Source organism: Telmatherina bonti (assembly GCF_933228915.1).
Source record: "Telmatherina bonti genome assembly, chromosome: 8".
NCBI classification, from domain to species: Eukaryota; Metazoa; Chordata; class Actinopteri; order Atheriniformes; family Telmatherinidae; genus Telmatherina; species Telmatherina bonti.
The window spans coordinates 26,486,892-26,512,228 of record NC_136626.1 but is presented as its reverse complement, the minus strand read 5'-3'; the positions used below and the strand labels follow the sequence as shown (position 1 = coordinate 26,512,228).

Sequence of the window (25,337 nt, the reverse complement as noted above, 5' to 3'; positions counted from 1 at the left end):
ATAAGTTGTATTACATCCATATGATGGATTACTCTGAATATATTTAAGTCTGACTCGTCTGACCACCTGTTGTGGCATCATAATGCTGTTTTTCTTGTTTGAATGTGGATTAGACAAACTGAACAGGCAACAATATTAATTACACAAAACATTTTTATTAATAACCATAAAACGCTGAGAAAAAAACAAAAACAAAAAACATTAATTCCATTTGTTTCATTATAATATCTTAGGATAAAAGCACCAACATCAAACTGTAACAACTTTTCCATGAAAAACCCAGGGCCTTTTGGAAAGCAGGTTTGCCATTATTGCACCTCAAACCTGCCCTGGCTTCACCAGTCAGAGATCACGACGCGCACACTGCAGGTCTATCGGCCCTTTCACTGTCAGTCCCATCACACTCATGGGCATCCTGACAAAGGACACTGAACCTCCTTCCACGTGAAACAGATCGACACAGAGGCATTTGTGAGATGAGGAAGATGCTGAAAGTCGTAGCCATTTCACAGCTTCTTGAGATCACACCGATTCATAAAGCTCGACTTCCCTGAAGAGGCTGGATGTATGTGCCAGTAGGAGTCAGTCTGAGGGGGTCAGAAAAGGCATCTGACTAATTTACTGTGGAATACGATTACTGAAAGAGGGTCTCCTGGTCCTGAGTTAGAGTTCTAGTGTGACAAAATTAATGTGACATGGAGTTTTTAATCGAAAAAAAATCGTCAAAATCGCTTCAAGCAACCAGGGAGGTTCCTGAGTTAAGACCTTTGGCAGGATTTGAAGTAAACAGCCTTGACTGCAAGGCTCTCGCGGATTATCTACCAGTAACGTACCAGGACGCAGTATGCTGGAAAACTGCATAGAAGCTTTATGTTCAAATCACAGAAACAAAATGACCCTTTTGACTCCAACAGCTACAAAATTGGCTGAAATCCGTACTGAGAAATGTTTATCCTTTTCCACAAACTACTCTTACTTGCACATGCACCACAGTGGGTTCCCAGAAGAGAGACCGCTCTGAGGGTTACATCCGACCGCCAGAAAAGCCAACAGGAGAGCTCGTGCTGAAGACTATGAAACCACCAAATAATGCAGCACAACAGGAGAAGAGTAGTATTTGTCAATAGCTGCGATTTCCTTGTTTTAAGTGAAGGAGAGCACCGTGCTGTCTGTCTGACTAGTAGTATTAAAAATTGACAGGATTCTGAGGACACAATAAAAAGCATAACATGTAATTGTATCAAACACCAAGAATAAGAAAATCAAAACAGCATCAACAATAATTACAAAATACCTCTCAGTGCTGGTAACAAATGGACTAGTCTCTAATTACTTTTCTAAAATGATTATCTTTTTTTTTTTTTTATCATTTTAACACTCGCGGGTGGAGAAAAACATGTTTACATAGGAGAGGGAATGCACAGGACAAGTTTTTTTTTTCTTTTTTTTTCAATAAAGCTTTGATTTGATTATTTACCTAATCTTCCCTTAGATATGCAAGATATGCAGTGGAAAGTGAGGGAGGGAAAGACTGCACACACAGCTTAACTTAAGTGTATTCCCACTATCAGAGTAAAAGGAAGCTTGGCCGCTATCTCACACACACACACACACACACACACACACTAAGACAAGTGTTTTACATCAGCAAGTCTGTAAGCAATTATACGTTCACAAGGTACTGCCTCATCAGTAAGACAAGAGACTGTGTGTGAGAAGACACCGACACGTTTCTGTATGCACCAGCAAGGATTTAGTTTGTAAAAAACTCAAACAGAAGCACCATTTTGTCCTGCAGGAACTTGGTTGGTTACAAAAATAACTCAGAAACAAAGACATGAAGAAACCTGATAAAAGTCATAATGGTTCTAGTGCTGTAATCTTTTTGTATTCAAGCCACAGCACCAGTGTGTGTATTTAATTCACACAGCTTCAGAGTTGCTTGTTCTGGTTTGCGTACATCACATGGGTTCAGGTGCTAGCGTGTTGTTAGGCGCCGTCTATTAAGGTCATGTGGTGTCAATGCTTTGCTCTGCTTGGCTTCAAGCCTCCTGTTTAACAGGCTGAATTTAAGGGTCACAATGCGAGCACCAAAACACCCCATATCACTTATTTATTTATATTTATATATATATATATATATAGATATATAGATATATCTATAGATATATAGATATATCTATAGATATATATATATCTATAGATATATATCTCTTTATATACTTATATAGCTTGTATATAGATACATATTTTATATAACTATCATGGCAAAATAAAAAACAAACAAGAAAAAAACTTATGTACAAAAAACAGTGTGTCTTGTTCACTAAAAGATGAGCAGCTTTACTTCTAAGAGCAAAGCTGGTTGACATATGTATAAAACTTCTATGTGAAAAACATCAAGAGCGGCCCTGATACCTATTTAGTCACACAGAACCAGCTCCGGTGGAGCATTTCATTGCAAGGAGGCGTCTACAGTTGTACACTAGACAAAGTACGAGACATAGCATATTAAATATGAGAAAGGCCAAAAAAAAATGGCTTTACAAATGTCCCTGTGTACAGCACCAAGTATTCAAATTAATTTTTTTTTTATGTCATAACAGAATAAATAAGATCAGGCACAGTCCAAACTTAGCACCATGGTTTTCAGACTGTGAGTCAAGTACATACACTATTGCATTCTACTATGTCAACACAATTTAGGATTTCTTTCATTTAAAAAAAAAAAAAAAGGTGAAAAAAAAAAACAAGGCAAGATGGAGATTGAAAGCATAAATATAATCATCTAAATTATCCACAACTATACAGTCAGAATGAATCACATTCACAGTACAAACATTGTTTACAAAACAAATTCCACACTTAAAAAGCAAACCAAAAGGTGTGAAAAGTCCAGTAGTTTTTTGTGGTAATGGTTGTTTTCCCAGTATGTGAGGGATTGTGTCTTTGACTGCGTGTATGTGTGCGTGTTTACATCAACTAAATGCAGTTAATTCCTCATTTGCTTCAAGCTGCGTTTCACAACAGCAAAGATGAACAGGAAAAAAATCTAGTTTTACACAACTTTTAAAATCCTGCTGGAAGAATATATCAAATAGTAGTGTGACTTACCAACTAACTGAAAAATACACTATTAAATATGGAAACTAGTTGAATCCTCTGGCTTAGTCGAATAGTTTATACTTGTTTTCAGCTGTTAACTAAACTTTAAGAGCAGAGTAGCCACACCACTTTTGACCACATGGATTGCTACGTGTGCAGCTGAAAATGTCAGAGCACCATCTTACGTCTTAAAGATTGAAACATACTAAACACCTTAGAAAAGTTGTCACTCCTTGAAATGTTATCATTTATCTTGTTTAAAAATAAGATCAAAACATTGAGGTTTTGGAGATCGTCAAATGTTCTTCCAGATTTTTCAGTCCTTTTAGCATCAACTCAAAGTATCCAGACTGTTTTAGTTATGCAGTGAGGCGACATACCAGCAACTCAATGTTTCCTTAAATGTAAACTTGCAGCAAATCATCAACATTACAAGGGGTGTGAACTAACCAGCTATGGCATGCCCATCTTTTGTTACCCGGGCAACTGCATCTTACTATCCAGTGTGAAGTTATGAGCAAAATTTCCTCATCTTGAGTGCTTGCATGCAGAAGGAAAATCTGCATGACATTTGAGGGTCTGAGAGTTCAGTAAACTTGATGCATTATGTGTGTGAGCATATACACACACTCATGACATAAAACTCTGGAAGAAGTGTCACCTGATGGGATATAGGTCCAAAAGGGTGGACTGTGTGCATCTTTCTGAGCTGTACACTTTTGTAAGTCTGTTTATCAATATATGTCATTATCTTTTTAAAATTATTCATTTATTTATCTGAATGACGCTGATAGTTGAGACTAAAACAAGAAAATGACAAATAATTATCTTTTAGAGAACCTTAAATTTAAAACGGATAATACGTTTATTAAGAGCTGATTTCCAGATTGTAAAATCTCCAAACCAACATTTTATACACTGCACATAAACATGACCAGTCCCTACGAATTCTGCTCAGTGTGATCATAGTGGTGATTAGTGCGAGTGTATGTGTGCATGTGTTTGTGTGTTAAATATCCAAGTACAGAGGCCGGTCTCGGAGGCGGTTGGGTAGTGCAGATGGTTTGAAGCACCAGTGAATGAGGAGAGTGCCTTGGTCCACACCTGCACATTTGCATAGTTTATTCAGTGTTGAGGTAGTTTTCATCAATTACCTGAAACATTTCAAAGTAGAAAAAGACACTGTTAGTGAATCTGCATATATATAGATTAGACACAATGACGAGGTCAGACAAAGGAGCACAACAACCTGCTGCAGTTCAAAACTTCTCCACAAACATCTTACCTTGTTTACTTAGAACAACATCTTGGAGAATCACAGGGAAAATGGATATCCTGTCTCTCTCACTTCCTATCTCTCTCTATCCACCCTCCGATTGCCCTTCCCCCCCTTCCCCCCTCACACCCAAACCCTATCTAGGACGGGAGCCAGGGATTTGGGAGGTGGCGTAGGTACCATGCATGCCCTGAGTCCTCCACATGCTCCCACCACCACCTGAACTGTTGGCTGGCAGTGGAGGGGGCAGGCGAGGCGAGTAGTGCACTGCAAAGGGACGAGACGAGGTGGAGATTGACAAAGAGGACGAGGAGAGGGAGGCAGAAGCAGCAGCAGCGGTAGTGACAGAAGGTGAAGAGGTGGAAGAGATGGGGAGAGAGAGGGATGACTGTGCTCTCTGGTGGTGAAAAGAGGATTGGGACAGACGCGAAGAGTGGAGGGGGTCGGATCGAGAGGATGCTGGGGCATCCGAGTGCGTGGGTGCCGAAGAGGATGCGACACTGTGAAGAGGTGGTGGAGGGGGCAGGGAGAGTGTGGGTGGAGAGGGACTATGCAAGACTGACTGAGTGCGGCTTTGTTGGGCCTGAGACAGGGAGAGGGGGAGAGGTGAGGACACAGAGGTCAGGCGTGTGGAGGCTGTCTGGGGAGTGGTGTGTTGCTGGGTTTGGGAGGAGGTAGAGGAAGAGGAGGAGAGACTGAGCAGAGAGCTGAGGCCTCCAGAGACGGGCAGCGTTGCCCCAAACTGATGGGAGGACACTGAGGGAACCACATGGTGAAATATACCTGCAAATCATACAGCAGAAATGGGGGGAGAAAGAGGGCGAGAGAGTGGAGACAGGACAGATAATAGTAACAAAGAGAGCGAGAAGAAAGGGACAAAGAGAAAAGCAAGGACTGAGCCAGGTTGTGCACAGCGCCAAGCAAGTCAACAAGCACACAGAAGCAAACAGAGTCAGTCCACTGTGATTTAGAGGAATATTAATTCAAACTAGTTTTGCCAATTCAATCCTACAGTGACAAAAGACTTGGGGGTTTTTTGGCTATCATAGTATAAAACAGTTCATTTTTGCTTTAAAGTGAAATGACTCTGACATGTAACTCCAACAGATACACCCAGGGAAAACAACAAGCAATATTGTGACCAAGCAGCCTGTATAATAAATGAGTTTGCAACGGGGATGTCATGACTCCAGATTCTGGCTACGATTACTGTCAATGAAATAGTCACGATTTTACAACTTTCACGGACCACCATTATTCCCCATTAATTCATTCCTCAGCAAAGGAACAAGGTCTAAAACCTTTTATATTCTGCATTACTAGCTTTTGATCCTGACATAATAACATAATAAAATATATTAACTAACTCTTTCCAACTAAATCCATTCTGTTGCATACAGACCTCATCCCTGCTAGATTACGTTTGAACAGCAAAACAATCCGTCACAAAAGACGAAGTTAGTTTGTGTCTCATTCTTGTACCATATAGGGTTCAGTGAACGGGTCACGTTGGCTGTAAGAGCAACCATTACAAAATGGCAAATGGTCTAATGTTTCATTTCAATGTTGGGTCAGATAAACATTAGTGTCATTTAATCAACCTACTGTTCATTTTCCTGCAGCATAAAACGCTGGTGGTTATCCTGCAGTTGGTGAAACATATTCAATGTATTTTTTCCCGTTCTCTGCAACCTTTACAGGCCGGCAGGGCGTCCTTCAAAATGACACCTTGGTATTTTTATTCTACAACCAAAAAGAAAGAAAAGCCTGATTGGGATGACTATCTGGGGGGAATAACTTTCGCTCTGCTGTATTGTCCCACTCTAACACCTGTTCTGCAACTTGCAGGGAAACAAAAAGCAACAAACACCTGGACGTTGTATAACTTTGTTTCCATTCTGTGCAGAAGTTCTACTGTCATGGTTTAGATGTGATTATAAAATGATATAAAACACTAACTTAACAGAAAGTGTTGACATCGAAGGTTTGCAATGAATTCTAACGTCTAATGCAGCAGTCAGTTGTAATGTTAAGTAATCGTGACATTCTTCATAAATTCAGGTTTTAGAAAACAAAATCTTTTTTCCAGATTTTTACATCTTCTACTTGGGCAACAATAATTGTTTGGCAACAAATCCAACATTTTCCAAGGGTGTTTCTGCTTGCATCACTTAAGCAGCCAGTCCAAATCAGCAGCAAGGCAGCACAGAGTCTGTCATTTAGACAAACTGTCAGTGAGGCCGACAGGAAGACAAAAAGCACTAGGCCTCCACTTACCTGGCTCTTTCTCTTGTAGTTGTGATATGATGACCCCAGAATAAGACTAAGACCTTGTTTTGATGTTCCACTAATTGTCAGATAAAATTCTAAAACGTCTGTCAATCAGTAATGCTCACCTCCGGCTGCTCCCCCTGCCAGCCCAGCACTGGAGAAACCTCCCAGGGAAGAATGTCCGTTGACAAGCCTGGAGGGCCCGCTCACTGTGGAAACACCGGTCTGGGCCCCAAACAAGGACTGTAAGACTGAAGTCCCTCCTAGTGGAAACTGGGAGCCCAGGTACTGTCCCACAGATGGCCCAGTGGTAGAAGAAACTGCTACAGGACTGCCTACCACCTTCCCACTTAGAATGCCTGCTCCACTGCTGGCAGCAGCAGAAATGAAGAGATTCTGACTGGCCATGCCGCTGCCGGTCTTCAGCTCCCATTCACGGGAAGCCTTCTGCTTCTGGAGGGCTTGGCGTGGTTCTGAGCCACTCCCTGCCTGGACACCAACACTGCTGCCTCCACCACGATTCCCTGCCTCCTGACTTAGGAAAGGGTTGGGGGCCATGTAGCCCGATGACTCCCCATCACTCCCTTTCCTCCCGGTCTGTTGTTTGTGGTCTGAATCCGAGTCTGTGCCCCGACTTGACCCTCCCATGCCGAACGGAGAACCTCCCTGTCGCAAGTCAGAGTTGGGTTGCTTGGGATCGGAAATGGGTGAAAAGGTAGATTTCCACTTGCTGGTAGAGGTCAAGGCTGATGAGGAGGCCTCACTGCCGGTGCTGTTTCCACTGCTGCTACTAGATTTCCTGCCTAACGGGGAAGAAAAAAGGATTAAAAACACACATCCTAAATCTTAAGCAGAAGATCAACATAAAGTCATGAGGACAGGTCAAATAGGCATTTTGATACAAAGAACACAACTTGAATAATTTCGCAACCACTGCAACTATATATTATATATATTTTTTTTTTTTTCCCCCTGAACTTAGCATATTATACCCATATAGCTCCAATTTCACAGTGCATTTACTGAAAGTGTGACTTCTACAAGACAATATCTTAGCAGTTCTTAAGTCAGTACAATCCAGGCTTGTTCAATGATATATTTGTTTCTTACCTCGTTCACCATCTCCTAGTCTTCCAGGTCCATCTCTGCTCTCCAAGGAAATAGTTGCTATTTTTCTTTCAATTCTAAAAGAAAAAGTAAACAACAACCACAGCAACTAAACATATTTGTGGCCCATTAAACCGGCAATTAATCGATACAATTAAGAAACACAATGCCATATGTGTTAATTTTTTAAATGTTACGTTTTATTAATCTTTTAATCTTTTGGAGCAAAAGTCGTAACAAAGCAAAGTTTTTACAGGGACCAGTCAACCTACAAGAAAGGCAGTTCAAGAAGTGATATTGAAAGCAAAATGTTACCGAGAACTTGAGCTGTCAGCAGGATATCCCGAGTCTTCATCATCAGAACTGGGAGCGGTCGAGTATCGACCAGTACCATTGAGCTCAAGAGGACGTTCTCTCTTCAGTACTGGGGGCTGGTCCATGTCAGGACCGTTCGGGCTTCGACTTGACTGCTCAGGGGAGGAGATAGCTGAGATTTCCAAAGGCTGGTTGATGTTGTTTACCTGTTAAGTGAAGGTAAAAAGAGACTTTAATGCAAAGATGTACCGACTCTTTCCTATAACTCCAAATATAACTAATATTTTTTCCTAAATGAACAAACCTAATGAAATTTCATCATCACAATGTACATTTGCCCTCTAAAGGATCAGCATAAATCATCACAACATGTCCAAGATCCCAGTGGCTCACCATGGAGTTAATGTTGAGAGGTGATCCTGAGGAGTGATTGCTGGAGTTGAGTCCAGGGAATGACCTCCTCTTTGGTGATCCGGTAGCCATGACAGCCCCCGCGGAGCTGCGTTTCCTTCTCCCTCTCTTGCGTCCCTCCTGAGAGCCCAGGCTATGGGAGGAGTGTGATGACGATGTGTGTGTGGGGGTGTGTGTATGCTGTGTGCTGGGTGACTGGTGGTGGTGGTTTCCATGGTTATTGTGATATCCCTGCTTGCCTGAGTTGCCAGTGTGATGATGATGGAGGCGCGATCCTCCGGCAATGCTGCCTCCACTGCCTGACGAAGAGGAAGACGAGGAGGAACAGGAGGAAGAAGAAAAGAACATTCTCCTCCGCAGCTCACTGTCCTGTGGTTCTGTGTCTGACTCCCCTCCTTGGTGGTCTGGTCCATCTTCTGGAAGAATTCTTGGGGGTCCATCAGCATATTGTAGCACCCCTCCAGTGCTGAGTGGGGGGCTTTGGATGGGACCCCCTCGCCCCATTGGTCCTGTCAAAGCAGTGTTGCTGTGGGGAGGAGGTGATGAAGAAGCACCATTATGGTCCTCAGGATGGGGACCTCCATTCATTAGCCCTGAGCTCGATGAATATCCTGAAAAGGTGAACAGTTCATCGTCAGGGATGCTCAGGACCAGCAGACTGGGAAACTTGCTGGACTTGACTGGAATAAAATAAGCTGCATCTTGTTTGAGAGTAATGATGAAAATTATTTGGTGATGTGTGAAGTGGTTGAGGACTTGGTCTTACCATTGGTCTGACTTGCCTGAGACACTGGGCTTGGAGTATTTCTCTGAAAGTTTGACAGTAGATGTTATTATAGAGTATATTATAGAGTATTATATAGATCATAGTAATGAAATATGCAGAGAATAAACAACAAAAACTTGAAAAAGTAAAAACAAACCAACAAAAAAACAAAACAAAAACACATTGGCTTAATTTATGCTCCTTTGTCCAAAGGCTGATCCAAACTTTCACTAGTCAGAAAAATGCATTTAACCAACAGAAGGGCTTTAATAGAGCTGCAGCAGCTTATGTCATATGAAAAAACTCACCAGTTTCTCTACACGACTGGGCAACACCACACTGGCCAGTGGGATGCTAACTGGTAATTTGCTTGGGTGGACAGTGCTCAGAGGGATGCTGATAGGAAGGCTTGTGATACTGTCCCCATGAACAGATGGACTCTTCTCCTTACCAACCTTTTAAAAACAGGAAAATAAAGTTTTATTACAAATTTGTTTAATTTACTCTGGGAGCTGAAAGAACTTAGTTTAGCAGTGATTGCATTTAGGAAAGTTTTTAAATTCTCAAGGGAACCAATGAAATGAAGCTTTAAGGCTGAGAAAGCTGCATATTGTTTGCAAAATACACATGGCTTTAATGTACTGCAGACTGCATTGCTGCAGACCCGATATAAATGTAATATGAAACAAAGCAATAATCTCAAAAATAAATCCAAAATAATAAAATAAATTTTTCAATCTTAGTGATTAGCATAACACATTTTTAGTTGATTCATTCAAACAACAAGCAGCCTGTTCATCAGCACAAACAACTGCAACAACAGCCAATCTTGTCTGCTCATAATATTATTCAAAATGTTAATTTATTACATTGGTTAAGACATAAAACAACAAGCAGGTGAGACGACTGAATTCATGTGGAAAATGAGTGAACAAGGATTAGTCACAGAAGATGAGTGCTTTTTGAATTTCTCTTTTGAATCAAGCATAGTAGAAAGTGTTTGAGTTTATTAATCTGACTCCACATTAAACATCCTCCAATGTGACTAACTGTATGCAAACACTTTGTAGATACTGCCATGATGTAGTGTTTAGTCCTACAGTCTGCTATAGTTCTCTTGATCCCAAAAAAATTCCCATAGTTTTTGTAAACAAATGTTGACATCAGTTGGGTCAAATACAGCAGTGAGATGTAACAGGCCAATGAGACACAAAGTCCACTTGGTATCATTCATTATAGCCGCTCCTCTGTTGTGATGTACCTCTATAATCTTAATTAAAAATCAGAATCTGAATCAGGTGTGTTGGACTAAAAAGCGTGTAAGAAATGCAGGGCAGTGGTACTTGAGGGTCAAGGTTGAGAAATGCCGCTCTGTAAAGTAAACAATAAATCTGTGGTATGTAACCAGCTGTAAAAAGACACACTGTTCAGATTTAATAAGTTCTACATTATCATAGATTTTGGTCTCCTATTCAAGTGTTATGTCATGGCAAACCTCTCCTTATCAGTCCAGCTGTGATGGATTTAGAGCTGATCCGATGAGACACTGAGTAAGTGAACTAGGGTAACTACAGGTGAGAAGTAGTCTTCAGATATATTTCGGAACTTAATGTACATCCAAGACACCAAACAGGCACAATGAAATAGCCAATAATTACACACAATAGGGGTGGGAAGTTAAATGAAAAAAATCCAATGTTGGAATTTTTTGCTTCACAGTTAAAGGAAAATAGATTTTTAAAAAAATCTATGAATAACAATTAATTAAAACATTTTAGTCCTTTTTATTGTTTTTATTGATATTTTTACTTGTCTTTTTGGGCATTATAGCAGCAGAATGGTCTGGCTTCGTGTTGTTTTTTTCCTAACCGAAATAAAAAAATGACAAGCAAATAAAAGTTATATACATTTTTTTTTGTTTGTTTTTAGCCTGCAAAAATCAGCTATCAAAGAATTGTCAGAATCCCAATTTAAATCGAATCAGCACACAAAAAATGGGAGTCAAATAGAAAGAGGATGAAAACATATCGTCACAGCCCGAACACACAATGTAAAAAATATCTTATGCTTGCAGACAAATTATCAACATTCAAACACAAAGAAACACAGAAATTTACCCTTTCTGAGCTTTTAAGATTACTCTGCGCATCAGCTGCATTAGGAGAAGGGCAGTTTTGTTTGGCTCCAAGTGGAGAGTTAACACCCCCCAGTTCCCTAAAAAAAAAAACATTACAACATGATAAATCCAGTGTCATTTAGCTATCTTTATGATATATTGAAAAAAATATGAAAACTTTTAAATGAAAAGGTTTGTTAAGGAAAGCAGGTAGCAACCAACCTGTGTGTGGGCAACCCCGGACTTCTCAAGTGAGCAGATGCCGTGGGATCTTGGTTAAGATGCCTCCTCAAGGCGATCTTGGCGGGGGAGAAGCGTGTGTAGTCAGGAAGTGCGTGAGAGGAGCTTTGCTGCCGCTGTCGTGCATCAGGGGTGGCAGGAGCAATCTCATGGTCTGGAGAGATTGGCAGATAGCGAGAAAGCTCACTCTTTGTGTTGACCCGATCGTAACAAGGTGAGCTGGTGCCATTGATGGAAAGCTCTGAGCTAACACCGTTGACAGTTTGGGTTGAGGGCAGGCCGAGCTTAGAGGAGTCCAAATCTGTGGAGGTGCGAGACTCCAGAGTTTTTCTATATGGGGAATCCTCACAAGGGTTGTAGGATTTGAGCTGAAGAAGCTCCTGTTGCCTTTGACTTTTTTCCAACTCCACAATGCTGATCTACAAACACACACCAGGGGGAGCCATTAAACAGGATAAAGACAGACTATACTAATATTCCAGAAAAGTCTTTATGGCAGCTTATCTACTCTTTCATAAATTATGTTCCGTGACAAATTTGCTTTCTGAGGAGCGAGTAAAAAGAAGAGAGTCAGGATCAAAGCAGAGGCGTAAATAAATAGTTTAGGGGAGCATAGAAGGAAAAGACCGAACCACTCGGAAGTTGATGCAACAAACTGAAGAGGTGAAGTCTTTACCTGTAACTCCAAGCAGTGTTTCTGTTTCTCAGAGATCTGCCTGCGCAGTGCTTGCTTCTCCTTCAACAAACTCTCCAGACACAAAGAGCCCCAATCTAACTTTAGCTCCTCACATCGAGACTTCAACTGGGGGAAAAGCAGGGATATCAGTTAAATGTTCATTTTATTATATTCACCTGCAAAATTGAGAACATTGAAAGTCAAATGCTTTAATACCAAGTGCCTGCACCTTTAACCACCATAAAACACAAGAAAAGCAGTAGTAATATAAGGTCTGAACCACTGGGGAAGATGCTGTAATAACAGGTGGGATGTTGCAACAGCCTCTGAGGTCTTACCAGCAGCAGGCTGTTGTCTCTCAGTAAGGCCATGTCTCTCTCAAGCTGCTTCGTTTGTTCTTTAAGCTGACGATTGTGGGCTGATATTTCCTTCTGGGCTTGAAGAAGGTCCTCCACTGTCAGTGCTTTTACTCCAAGCTGGTCACACACAAACACATATATATATATACAATGTTTTACAATAGCTTTCAGCAAAAAAATCAAATAAAACGAAAAAAAATGAATATATATCAAGGCTGTTATGATGGCACAGTTTTTAGCACAATTCATGTCTGATTTGACAACCGTCCTCTCAACTTCCAAAAAATATACTATAGTGCAAACAAACTCTGTAAAAGTTGTGTTTGATTACGTTCCAAATTCTTGTTCATCCACAGTTGGAATGAAATTGTATTTATCATATTCAGGTACCTCATAAAAAAGTTACATTCAGGTACTTGTTACCATATTTGCTGTGCTTTGTAATGTGTAGCAATTGTGAGATCTGACGAATGCAACATTTAGCAAGATGGAAAAATAAATAAAACACACTATAACAATATTGACCATGTCATGTGGTGGCAATAAAGCATAATTGCGTACCTCATCCAGCTTGGTCTGAAAGAGACCTTTGATCTTGTCTTTGTGAGACTGACAGACCAATTGGAGCTGCTCCGCCTGTCCAGACAAGTCCCTGTGTTTTTGCTACAGTGGATGGGAGAAAGATGAAAAGAGGTGAAATGAAGAACAGATATTTACACTATTTAACAAGCATGGCAAAGTCCACCCTAATGGCCATAAAAACAGTCATAGCCATGTCTGTGATCACACCACTAATCACCTTTTCCTGCACTAAAAGTTGCTGCAGGTTGGAACGATACTGAGAAGTCTTCATGTAGGACATAAACTGGAGGTACTGGACTTTGATGTTATCTGGAAAAAGTGGGTTAGCGATAAAGAGATCACATTGTTAGTGGCTTGAACAAATGCACTTTCAAGTAAACAAAGTGTTTCATTCTTATTAATTCCCGTCTTAGGGCACTGATTATACATCTAAATAGCTGTCAAACATTAAAACAAGGTTTACTTAAAACTATCTGATATATACAGGTCGGCCAACTATGACTTGTGCTACAGTTTTGTAAATATAATTTTTAAAATAGATAACATGACAACGACTTAGAAAGTATGAGACACTGTTAGCTTACCAAGCAGTTGTTGCAGACCAGGAGGAGTTGGGCTCAGCAGAAGCTGACTGGGTGTATAGTGCTGAACCTTAGGAGGTAGCTGGTAGAAGGAACTCTGAGGTGGCCGGTATGCATCTATACACACAAAAGTTTCAATTTAGGCCCAATAATATAATTACAGCATTTACAGCCCTACTTAAAGTAAAAGTATAAACAGCGGGTGTTTGCAGTCTGACCCTGAGGTGGTGCCGCAGAAAGGGTCTTGGCATGCAGCAAATCCAATGCGCTCTGGTTCTTCTTAGTCTTCTCAGCAGCAGGGGTAGCTTTCTTGGGTCGACCACGTTTCTTATTGTTAATCTTGCGACCTTTGGTTAGGAGCCGGGCTCTTCGAGGTTTGGCAGAGGGCTTGACTACTGTCACTATGCTAGGACGCTCCTCCTCACCACAAGAGTCCTGCTGTAATACCTAAACACAAACATTCATACACACATTCAGAAAGAGATAATGCCATTGCCATTTTGACTGATGTACAATAATAATGTTGTAGATAGGGGTACAATGAAATGCTAAACTCACGATACATTAGGAAATACCATACAAGGCTAATAATACAAAATATGATACAAAATAAAAACTGAAGAAAATTATCTGATGAAGAGAAAAAATTTGATACAAAAGACCTAGATCACAAAAATTGAACAGTGTAAGTGTTTGCTGTACAAAAAAAAGAAGGAATATCTTGCATCTGGCAGGGAAGCCAAAATGAATCCACACCACCAGATGTAAAAGTAGTTTAAATTTTGCCAGAACTATTTTATACTTTATCTCTCTCTCACTTTGTGCATTTTTCAAGACCAAGTCAAACCCAAACAAACAAAAAAAAACATTTCAATATTTTACTGTAGGCTACCTGTAGGTCTACGGATTAGGCAGGAATTAAAAATACTTTCTTTTAATTGAAAAATTCATAAACATCCAGAACACAAGTCTGTAAGAACAGATTATGAGGTCGTAAGCAAAAACAAACTCGCTCAGCTCTTGATGTCTGTGGACGATTTGCAGAAAACCTCCTTGTGTATTGTATCAAATGCATTGATCCCCATGGCAACTGCTGTGTTTTGAAACAATATAGGAATAAAATGTAGCAGCATCACCAATGTCTCAGACTTCCATTTTCAAATGAAGACAGAATGCTGCTACAGTAGGGCGAAAGGGTCAAACTAAGTCTTAGAGTGTGGTCCCCCTTCATGGTCTAAACTTTTTTTATTTCATGCAACTTTGAATTTTACTTTATTTTTTTTATTCCACAAAATTTCATGGCCAAATTTTTAGAAATTAAATACAGTGGCGAGCTGGTCCAGGTCTTACCTTGTTTTGCTCCTTCGGTTTAGTTGGAGTGGTGCTATTGCTTTTACTGTCCTTTGTATCCTTCTGCTGACGTCGCCTAGCTGCCTCTTGCTCCTCCTGAAACAAGATGAATCAAACCAATGTTTTATCCCAAAAAACAGCAAATAAGAGTGACAAGCTCAACAAACAGGTCAAGAAGATTGAGTCTTACCCTGAGTTTAGGATTTTTGAGACTAGCAAAATAGTTTTCAAGCTGTAGAAAAGAGACAAGACGAGAAAATAAATTATATTTTCACGAGTTAGACAAAGTCGTAAAGCAAAGTACAGACTGTCATTATGTTTACATCCCTTTGACAAATGTGATTATAAAAAATTACAGCTGATTTCGTACCCCACACACAGAATTTGTTTCGTGTGGATTTGATAATTATGAAGAGTACAGCTTGAAAGCGGCAGGCCAAAAAAAAAACAACAAACTAATAAGAAAACTGTTACCAGCTTCTCCCTACAAGTCTGTCAGATTTCTCACTGATTAATTTAGCCAGTTACCAGAATCAGACACATCCGGCTTGTCTAATAGTCTTGTGTTAGCTTGTGAAAGCCTCAGTGTCCTCAGACTGCTTCGTCTCAGGACTAACTGCTCATTAAGTCAATACCAGCTGTTATTACGGAAGCCGCTCTCTTCAAATTTAGTCCATTGTTTGTCCCTGATGCATAATTTATTTGTGCTGCTTCAGTAATCACTTAGTGGTTTAAATCTCTTTAAGCACTATTTGTTGTGTCTGCATTTGGATTCTTCTCCTGACAACAAAAACAGAGGAAAGGTTAAGTACTTACTATGGTGCGGTCTATAGTATGCAAGTAGTAAGAAACCGGCTTTCCAGTCCAGGATACCGAGCCCCTCAGCGGAGAAAGCTCCACTACACGCATTATTGTGCCGATATCTGCAAACCAAAATGAAACATCAACATGAGATAATGGAATGGAAAGCCTAGATTTGAAAATCAGATTTTCTGTAGTTTCTGGTGCATACCACTCAAGTTTCGACTGTTGATCCTAAAGTTTAAAGGTGCAAAAGGTTTGGAGGACACAATTTTTCCTCCTGGAAATGAAAAAACAAACAAATGAGTAAGTCCTTGCTTCAGAATTCATCATTCTGCAGAAACAAATCCTAGGTAAAGACACAGCACAGACATATTCCCAGAGGAAAATATTTTTACGTTTCAAAATGGAAACCCATGGTCCAAGTATGAGTAAGTAGTAGCAAGAAAATAATTCAGCGTTTAGCTGAAAAGTACTGACCTTCCTTCATGTTGGCAAAGCGCTCCTTCAGCTGGTGATCTACCTCTGGACCAAAGGCAAAGTTATTCACAAAAATAATACTGGAAAACAGAGAAAGCAGGGCATATTTTAGATTAACGGCTCAAACCACATTTGTTTAAAGCAATTTTTGAGTTCTTAGAGGACACACAAGAAGAAAAAACCACAATAAGTTTCTTCTAATTCTTTCATGTAGATATCCACATGTGCAGTTGCATATTTATGGCCAGAATTAGTCTGTGTCTTAAGACCTAATAATTCAACTGCAGCTCTTTTTTTCCAGTTAAACTGAAATGATAAACTCTCCTGTAATGTAAAAGGTGTCATTTTTATTGTTGGAGTACAAGTTCAGTGTATGAACAGTCTGGTTTGCAATAAATGGGGTAATAAATAATCTTGGAGACTATTGATGTATCCAGGTTTTTGACATCACCTTGTGTTGGCTATTCTTTCTTTCCATTCTTCAGACAGAAAATCCCCTCTCTCCAGCTGGGGAAAAACAGTTCAGGTATGGTAAAAATCTTTTTTTTAATTATAGTATTACATAATACACACAAAGTGTTAGGGGTGGGAAAATCGAATTGAAAAAATAAAAAAATCGGAATCTTTTTGGCTTCACAATTTTAAAATCGATTTTTTGTTTTAAAAAAAAAAAAAAAAAAAAAAATTAATCCACTATAAAATTTTCGTCATTTTTATTGATCTTTTTACTTGTCTTCTTGGGTATTATAGCAGCAGAATGATGATCTGGCTACTGTGTTGTTTTCTGGGTTGGTTTTTCCTAATTGAAATCAAGAAATTAATGAGCAAAATTAAGTTCATACTTCTTTTTTGTTTTTAATCGACAAAGATCAGCAATATTTAAGAATAGTGAAAATTGCAATTTAAATCGAATCAGCACCCAAAAAAAAAATCGCAATTGAATCGGGACAAAAGCATATTGTCACAGCCCTACAAAGTGTATGACAAAAAGTATAATCAGTGCAAATGAGAGAAAGGAATCAACCTACTGTGTATTCCCCGTGTTTCTTCCCATACCATTTCATCCATTTTTTAAACTCTTTATCCATGGTCTGAAAGGACAAAATATGAATCATACTGTTAAAACAAACTGCAATAAGAGTTATTTATCTAGCTAAATTATTGTTCATTGCTAACACAGTGTAGCATTAACCTTTTCTAACTTTAGCCACGTTTCCAGCAATCTTTAAACGTATGAATAAAAATAAAAGTAAATGCAACAATTCTTTTTTAAGAATTCAGTTACTTCAACAGTTTTCTCTTTCTGTAGTAAGTAAAACAAATTTAACCATTTTTCATATGGCTAACAAAACTGTTTTTTGTGCGATTCCTATTTCAAGTGTTTTTTTTGTCTGGTTACCAACTTTTACGTCAAGTTTGTTACCATGTATGTGCATTAAGCTTTACTATCACCTTTCAGTGGCAGCTTAATATATCCACTTTACATTACATAAATAACACCAAAATAATGGCCTGTGTCCTTTTTTCCCCCCAAATCTTTCTAAAAAACACAAGAACAAAAAATAAAAACAAAAATAAATTCTACTATAGTAGATGTTTATCAGACAATATTACAAAATTTAAACAATCAATTGAATCAATTTTTTCACATCTACCATGTGTTAGCATGACCGAGAGTCCCCCTTTAAGCCTTACTCCTGCTCAGATTGATCAACATGCTGATACTATAACAGCTTCAATGCGTACAACCTTGGATAATGTTGCTCCCCTAAAGAAGAAGAAATTAGGTAAGATTATGAAGGCTCCCTGATTTAATTCCCAGCTTCGAGCTCTAAAACAGGCATCAAGGCGTTTGGAAAACAGATGCCGTTCATCAGGACTAGAGGAGTTTCACTTAACCTGGAAAGAAAGTTTAAGCGTATACAAAAAAGCCTTACGTATGGGAAGAACAGCTTATTATTCATCATTGATAGAGGAAAACAAAAACAACCCTCGGTTTCTTTTCAGCACTGTAGCTAGGCTTACTTGGAGCCGGAGCGCTGTGGAGCCATGTATTCCTTTCTCACTTAGCTGTGATGATTTCATGTATTTTTTCAGGAATAAAATTGACACTATTAGAGATCAAATTCACAATACTCTTCCTTCTACCTATAATGTTGAGCCTGTTGTGGTCTCCGAAGCATCCTTAGAACCAGGATCTGACTTGTGTCTAAATAGTTTCTGTCCTGTCCAACCCTCTGAATTAACTAAAATAATAGCTTCATCTAAACCATCCACCTGTATCTTAGACCCTCTCCCAACGAGCCTCTTTAAGGACATTTTCCCTTTAATTAATACATCACTACTAAATCTTATCAATATGTCTTTAGTGACAGGATATGTACCACAATCATTTAAAACTGCTGTAATCAAGCCTTTACTTAAAAAGCAATCTCTGGATCCAGAGGTGATAGCAAATTATAGACCTATATCTAACCTCCCGTTTATGTCCAAAATTCTGGGGAAAATAGTTTCAGCTCAGCTACATGCCCACCTGAGCAGAAATAATTTATGCGAGGAGTTTCAGTCAGGATTTAGAGCTCATCATAGTACTGAGACAGCATTGGTGAAAGTTACTAATGACCTTCTTATGGCCTCAGACAAAGGACTTGTGTCCGTACTAATCTTGCTTGATCTTAGTGCTGCATTTGATACAGTCAATCATAACATTCTGTTACAAAGACTAGAACAGGTGATTGGAATTACAGGTACAGCGTTAAGCTGGTTTAAATCATATTTATCTGATAGACTTCAGTTCGTTCATGTAAATGACAAGTCCTCCTCCCAAACTACAGTAAGTCATGGAGTTCCTCAAGGTTCTGTACTTGGACCAATACTCTTCACGCTATATATGCTCCCTTTAGGCAAAATTATTAGACAGCATGGAATAAACTTTCATTGTTATGCAGATGATACTCAACTATACTTATCCTTTAAACCAGATGAAACAAATCAGCCCAATAGGCTACAAAATTGTCTCATAGACATAAAGACTTGGATGTCTAGAAATTTTCTCCTCTTAAACTCAGATAAGACTGAAGTAATTCTCGTTGGATCTGAAAAACTCAGAGCTAAATTTTCCAGTTTTGTAATGAACCTGGATGGCATTACTTTAGCTTCCAGTGCTACAGTGAGAAACCTTGGAGTAATATTTGACCCTGACCTGTCCTTTGGCCCACATATTAAGCAGGTTACTAAAACAGCCTTCTTTCATTTACGTAATATAGCCAAAATTAGGGACATTCTGTCTCGGAGTGATGCAGAAAAACTGGTTCACGCTTTTGTTACTTCGAGACTAGATTACTGTAACTCTCTATTACTGGGCTGTCCTAAATATGCCCTGAAAAGCCTTCAGCTGATCCAGAATTCTGCAGCCAGAGTCCTGACCAGAACCAGCATGAGAGATCATATTTCTCCAGTTTTAGCCTCTCTTCATTGGCTGCCTGTTGAATCTAGAATAGAATTTAAAATCCTTCTCCTTACATATAAAGCCCTCCACAACCAGGCACCACTATATATCAAAGACCTCATTGTTCCTTATATACCAAGTAGAGTACTTCGTTCGCAGACTGCAGGCTTACTTGTGGTTCCTAGAGTCTCAAAGAGCCGAGCAGGAGGCAGAGCCTTTGGTTATCAGGCCCCTCTCTTATGGAATAAGCTCCCAGTTAGTGTTAGGGAAGCAGACACCCTCCCCACCTTTAAGACTAGGCTGAAGACTTATCTTTTTGATAAGTCCTATAGCTAGGGGTGGTTAGCATCCCTTAGTTATGCTGCTATAGGTTTAGACTGCTGAGGGACATTTCCTGATACACTGAGCTTCTTTCTTTTTCTCTTTATCTCTCTCTTTTATCCCCCCCCCTCCCCCCTCCTCAGGATGGGAGACTGAGTTGGACTCAACTCAATCTGTTGGTTTCCTTATATAGGCTGTTATGAATTGGCCTTCATTATGTTTTCCCCTCTGTCTGTAAAGCGTCTTGAGATGGCATTGCCGTGATTTGACGCTATATAAATAAAGTTGAATTGAATTGAATTGAAGAAACTGAAACAGATATCCACAAGAAATCAGTCTTTGATGTAGATTTCTGTATGTTGCATGAAAAAAAAACTTGATTGACAATGAGTAGGAAACAAAGCTATTGTTTCATTTCCTTTCATTCAGATCTCCATTAGCTGTTAGAAACAGCTAGTCTTCCTGAGGTCTATCCAGCATGCTGCCATCCAAAATATTCACATGAATTTACAATGATTACATGCATAATTGTAATTAAGTTATTTCAATACAATAAGAATGTTTACTGATACAGCTCTGCTGTGTGTATGAATGAATCTTCAGTCAGACCCTGTGAGATACAATGCAGTTACCTCTGCATAGGTAGCTGGAATGTCTGCTTTCTCTACGCCGTAGTAGTGTTTACAGTTGGTTGCTGCTGCAACCTGCAGCACCACCTGCCCCACTCCTGCAAATAAAAAACAGTTTGTGTTCAGTTCATGTTATATATTCTATCATTTACAAAGGCATCCACCAAAGTTTTGAAGGTTATGCATTTTGGGCAATTTTTTCAAGTCTTTTTTTTTTTTTTTTTTTGGATGAATTCATGGTTTCAGACTCAACTGGTTCTGCATAGCAGAAATATTGCTAAAAACACAAGTGGTTTAATTCTTTAAAAAGCAACATCCCCAAACAAGGCAAACTAACCACTGCCAAGGTCAACAAAGGTGTCATCTTCCATCATTTCCATCTCATCGATGATCTGAGCCACCAGGTCAAAAGAGGTCTCTCCGTAAACCTCAGGGGAGAAGGGTTCATAATTGTTCAGCTTCTCTGGGTCAGTCACAGAGTGGTTGTACACCTGCTGCAGGATATGTCTCAGCAGCCCGTTAGATGGACGCTTGTTTAGCTTCATGGGCTGGGTGGTTCCTTTCCACTGTAAAAAGAGGTTTCCATTGACAAATATTGCTTTGAAAAATAACGCAAAACTAAAAGCTTTATAGACCAGAGTAAAGACTGAATTATTAACTGCATGCCATTTATCTGTACAACTGAATGCAGATGACAAAGGCCAAAAACTAAAAAATGCATTTACGAAATTGAAAACGTTATGAATACCAAAAAAAACATGTTGCTCTGATTTCTGTACTGTTGACTTGAAAGCCAGGTAAATAACCATGTATGTATGACGACACATACTAAAAATTAGTTATGCATTGCAGTAAGAAATATGACAAACAAGCCTTTTTCAGTTTAATGTTTGTGACCTTTCTCACGTAACCTTCACCTCGAGAACAGTGAGAGATTTCCCACATACTGACTCACCAGCTGGTGGATGCTGTCAATGGCCCTGTTGTATTTGTCACAAAGTCTCTGCATACTCTCGAAGCTGTGAGAAATACACCACACAACATCAATAAAACCAGAAAACCTTTGTGCTTTACAGGAACAATATCTCTGACTCTTTTTGAGAGGACCTAAAAAAAAATTTTTTTAAAAAAAGCTTGGTTTTGATTTCAGAGATGAATACAGTGTTGATTTGAGAATTAAGAGTCCAACTGTTGTGTTACCAAAAAGGTAGGGGTGGGTGGCGAGGTGTTACGACAGCTGTGTACATAGGTGAATGACAACAGCTGTTTGATGAGAGATCAAGTTGGGATCATTGTCTTTCACGTCTATGCCTGCTACTGCACAGTTCCCTGTCCTTGCAGCTCTTTTAGCAGATAGCTGCTGTTTGATGCTTTATCTGCATGGAAAAGTCAACTTTCTTTCTTCGAGTTCCTCGTAATGCTTTTATTCAGAATGTGAACATGAGTAGCACAGGCTCTTTGCATGGAAAAAGGAACTAAAAAAAGGTTTATCACAGAAAAACAAGAAAAATCCATTAAGTGAATTGTTAATCAGGCACACTTTTGAGTAGACTTGAGACTATTCTGATCCAATATCAGGACTGGGCTCTGGCACTGGCATCATTTATGGATTACACATTTCACTGGGGTCACTCATTCTGGCCCATAACCACATATGATTCTGAGTTTATAGACTGACAATAAAAAAATAATAATAGAAAGCTAAGCTTATAGCCAAAACATTGCAGAATTTGTTGTCCATATATTGAATAATTTGTGACTCAGTGCTCATTTTCATGAAAAAAGCACATTTGTTAATCTTCAGACATTTTGATTTCTTAGAATTAGGACTTTAGAGGTGGATGAGCATTATGCCACTATAAACCTGGTGTTAGAAACATCCTGCAACAGAGCTTCATCTAAAAGTAAGCAAGTCGTTGATGTCAGATATTTAAGAGAAAAGAAAACTTGTGTGCTAGACGTATTTTCCAAGGAGTGAATGTTGTCTTAAAAAGTGAGGAAAAAACTTTGCACAGTGAACACTTGCTGTTGCTTTCCAATGAAGGGATGAAATTCAGTGAGGTGCACAATCATTTAACTGATAACTCAGTTTGTATTTGTTATCAACATAAAATCAATAACAAAAAAATCCCCAAAATCCACCCAGTAGCTTTTCTGTAAAGTTGCTGACAGACAGACCGGCAGACAGACAAACACAGGAAAAAACACAACCTTTTTGGTGGAGGTAACTACACACAGTAATTATGGTGTGCTTTTTAGATGGTTTGGAATCACCACAAGTGATGCATTGCAATTTTAAATATGACACAACCTAAGACTCACCTCTTGGTGTCATAGTCAATGAGTACATAGTTTTCCATTGCAAGTTTGAGGTCTGGGATTTCCTCACACACCCACCTAGTCAAAACACAAGATCATTACTGAGTTAGACACATGACTTAATGAGAGAATGTCAGAGAAAAGGCTGACTTACCTAATGGTCTCAATGATTTCATGAGCAGCATCATGGTGTTTATCCTTAAAAAAGACAGAGAAGGTGGGACAAGGCATTATAAAACATTTGGTTTCTCCTGAGCTTCAAAACCAGTCTGAAAGAAACATTGTGTCATTTTTAAAGTTTACAAAAAGCAGAGAAGACGTTCTGACTTAATTATAGTTTTGTACTAATACAGTTTGAGAACCACAACAGCTACTACGAATGATTTAACCTCATTTTGTTAACATCAGTCAGACTGCACAATCTCTTCATATTTTAACATAAAGACCGGTGACTCCATGCCATTAAGATTACTTCGAAACAGTGTTTCCAAATATCTTTTTATATAAATGGTGCAACTACACAAACCTTGGCTTGAAATGTCTCACTGAAAAGTTTAGATCTAAAAAGACTTGTGGACACATTCTAGCTGAGCTGGCATTAAAAAATATATATTTGAGACTGACTGCCGATTACTGATCATAACTGGTTGATATGAGGACCAGTCATTCAACTGATGCATCTCAAATCCATCCACTCAACCAATTTCTTAACCAATTAGTCCAGTTGGGAAGCTGGAGCCTATCCCAGCTATCATTGGGCAAGAGGCAGGTACACCCTGGACAGGTCGCCAGTCCTTCACATCACATCTCAAATATAATGTTTAATTCAATCTGGAGTAAGTTTTATTCAGAAAAACAGAATTTTAGCATTTCCATAATCCATCTCAAGAGCATCACAGGAACCTGGGTTCAAACTGTTTCCAGAGAGTATATGTCTCACCCTTTAATTATGATATGAACTAAAAATCCCATCCTTGAGCAAATGTCAGCCGTGCCTTTCAATTTTGACACACAATTTTTTTTTAACAGACTGTGTACTGATCTACAATTCAGTTTTCTTCAACTTTTTTCCTCAACTTTTCTTTAACACACACACACACACACACAAACGGAACAAGAACCCAACTGAAGAGAAGCCAAAATCCTTTGAGATAATTGCAGTTACAATGGTAAACTGTAGGGTTATCATCTCAAATAATACTTTAAAAAAAACCAACCTTGCTACAGTTGTACTGAAGGAATGTAATGCAGGAGCGGAGCTGCTCTGCAGAAGTAACAAGGCTCAGGTTTCATTCAGAGCTCACTAAGCCTGAGCATGTTGCCTGAACTGACCCACTGACCCACTTTCTTTCACTTGTTCCAGCACATTACCAAGGAGAGTCTCTGGTTCAAATCAGAAAAGTACTAAAGTATAAAATAAGAATGAAGCTAAAAGCAAAGAAAGTGACGCGATAAAAACACACTGTGAGGTGAGCAAGGGGCCAAAAAGGGGAGGGGAGCCTGCGATTTACCGGTATCCGTTTTTTTTTTGTTTTTTTTTTTTTAGGCAAGCGTCCCCAGCTAACTGCTCCCAGCCTGGAGCTGCTGCTTCGCGCTCAATACTGCCCGCCACTACTACGCAAAACGTCTGCCAGACCTAAAACGTGCCACAGACGTGTATATTCAAATTCACGTAGTTACACAGGAAATCTTCAACCTTTCTTCTTATTTTTCTAAAGCACAGCCTTCCACTCACACTTACAGCTACGCGATGTCACTGTTGCTAAAAGCAGCATGATCTACGAACCTTAAAAATAAAGAAGCATACTAGACTTAACACACTGAGTTCCACAAAATGCAGAAGCTATACAAGGTATGCAGGCACATGAAAGAGACAGTGTGAGCAGGCGAATGAGAAGCAATGGGGGGAGGTCACCTGCTCACACAAAGACGGCACACAGCAACACCAGCACATAGCTGCTGCTAAAAATAAACACCGTCTGACAGCAAGACTCAGACAAAAAGAACAGAAGACCCTCCTTTCCCCATTGCAAGTCTGACTGAAGCATGTACAACTTCACTTCTCTACACTACCTTTACACTCAATCTCTTGTTGTAACGCCAGCTCAATGTATTTTTGGTGCAGGGACTTATATATATATATATATATACATACATACATACATACATACACATATACATACA

General features: G+C 39.3%; 2 protein-coding genes across 3 annotated transcripts in view; both read right to left on the bottom strand.

Annotated features, from left to right (window-relative positions):
- The window catches only part of dot1l (DOT1-like histone H3K79 methyltransferase), a 27,581-nt gene continuing 2,244 nt past the window's right edge, over positions 1-25,337 (bottom strand). The window contains exons 2-28 of one of the 2 annotated variants that reach the window (XM_079244912.1): positions 23,308-23,351; positions 23,157-23,231; positions 21,790-21,853; positions 21,172-21,400; positions 20,838-20,932; positions 17,465-17,527; positions 16,888-16,943; positions 16,437-16,516; positions 16,168-16,236; positions 15,972-16,078; positions 15,346-15,387; positions 15,156-15,251; positions 14,024-14,252; positions 13,809-13,922; positions 13,442-13,533; positions 13,204-13,305; positions 12,622-12,759; positions 12,284-12,409; positions 11,590-12,026; positions 11,369-11,465; positions 9,560-9,706; positions 9,252-9,294; positions 8,468-9,096; positions 8,075-8,280; positions 7,763-7,836; positions 6,778-7,455; positions 1-4,259 (exon numbers count right to left, since the gene is read on the bottom strand). In XM_079244912.1, coding sequence (XP_079101038.1) covers positions 4,252-4,259; positions 6,778-7,455; positions 7,763-7,836; positions 8,075-8,280; positions 8,468-9,096; positions 9,252-9,294; positions 9,560-9,706; positions 11,369-11,465; positions 11,590-12,026; positions 12,284-12,409; positions 12,622-12,759; positions 13,204-13,305; positions 13,442-13,533; positions 13,809-13,922; positions 14,024-14,252; positions 15,156-15,251; positions 15,346-15,387; positions 15,972-16,078; positions 16,168-16,236; positions 16,437-16,516; positions 16,888-16,943; positions 17,465-17,527; positions 20,838-20,932; positions 21,172-21,400; positions 21,790-21,853; positions 23,157-23,231; positions 23,308-23,351 — 4,140 coding nt within the window. In that variant the 3' untranslated portion in view covers positions 1-4,251. Of the gene's footprint in view, positions 4,260-5,026; positions 7,456-7,762; positions 7,837-8,074; positions 8,281-8,467; positions 9,097-9,251; positions 9,295-9,559; positions 9,707-11,368; positions 11,466-11,589; positions 12,027-12,283; positions 12,410-12,621; positions 12,760-13,203; positions 13,306-13,441; positions 13,534-13,808; positions 13,923-14,023; positions 14,253-15,155; positions 15,252-15,345; positions 15,388-15,971; positions 16,079-16,167; positions 16,237-16,436; positions 16,517-16,887; positions 16,944-17,464; positions 17,528-20,837; positions 20,933-21,171; positions 21,401-21,789; positions 21,854-23,156; positions 23,232-23,307; positions 23,352-25,337 lie in introns of those variants that run through there. The other variant, XM_079244911.1, reaches the window with a different exon arrangement.
- On the bottom strand, positions 4,255-5,636 carry LOC306759479 (uncharacterized protein; the record flags this gene model as incomplete). The annotated part of the gene is made up of 2 exons (XM_079245148.1): positions 4,255-5,164; positions 5,618-5,636. The coding sequence occupies 2 exons, from the start codon at positions 5,634-5,636 to the stop codon at positions 4,518-4,520; spliced, it is 666 nt and encodes a 221-aa protein (XP_079101274.1). The 3' UTR covers positions 4,255-4,517.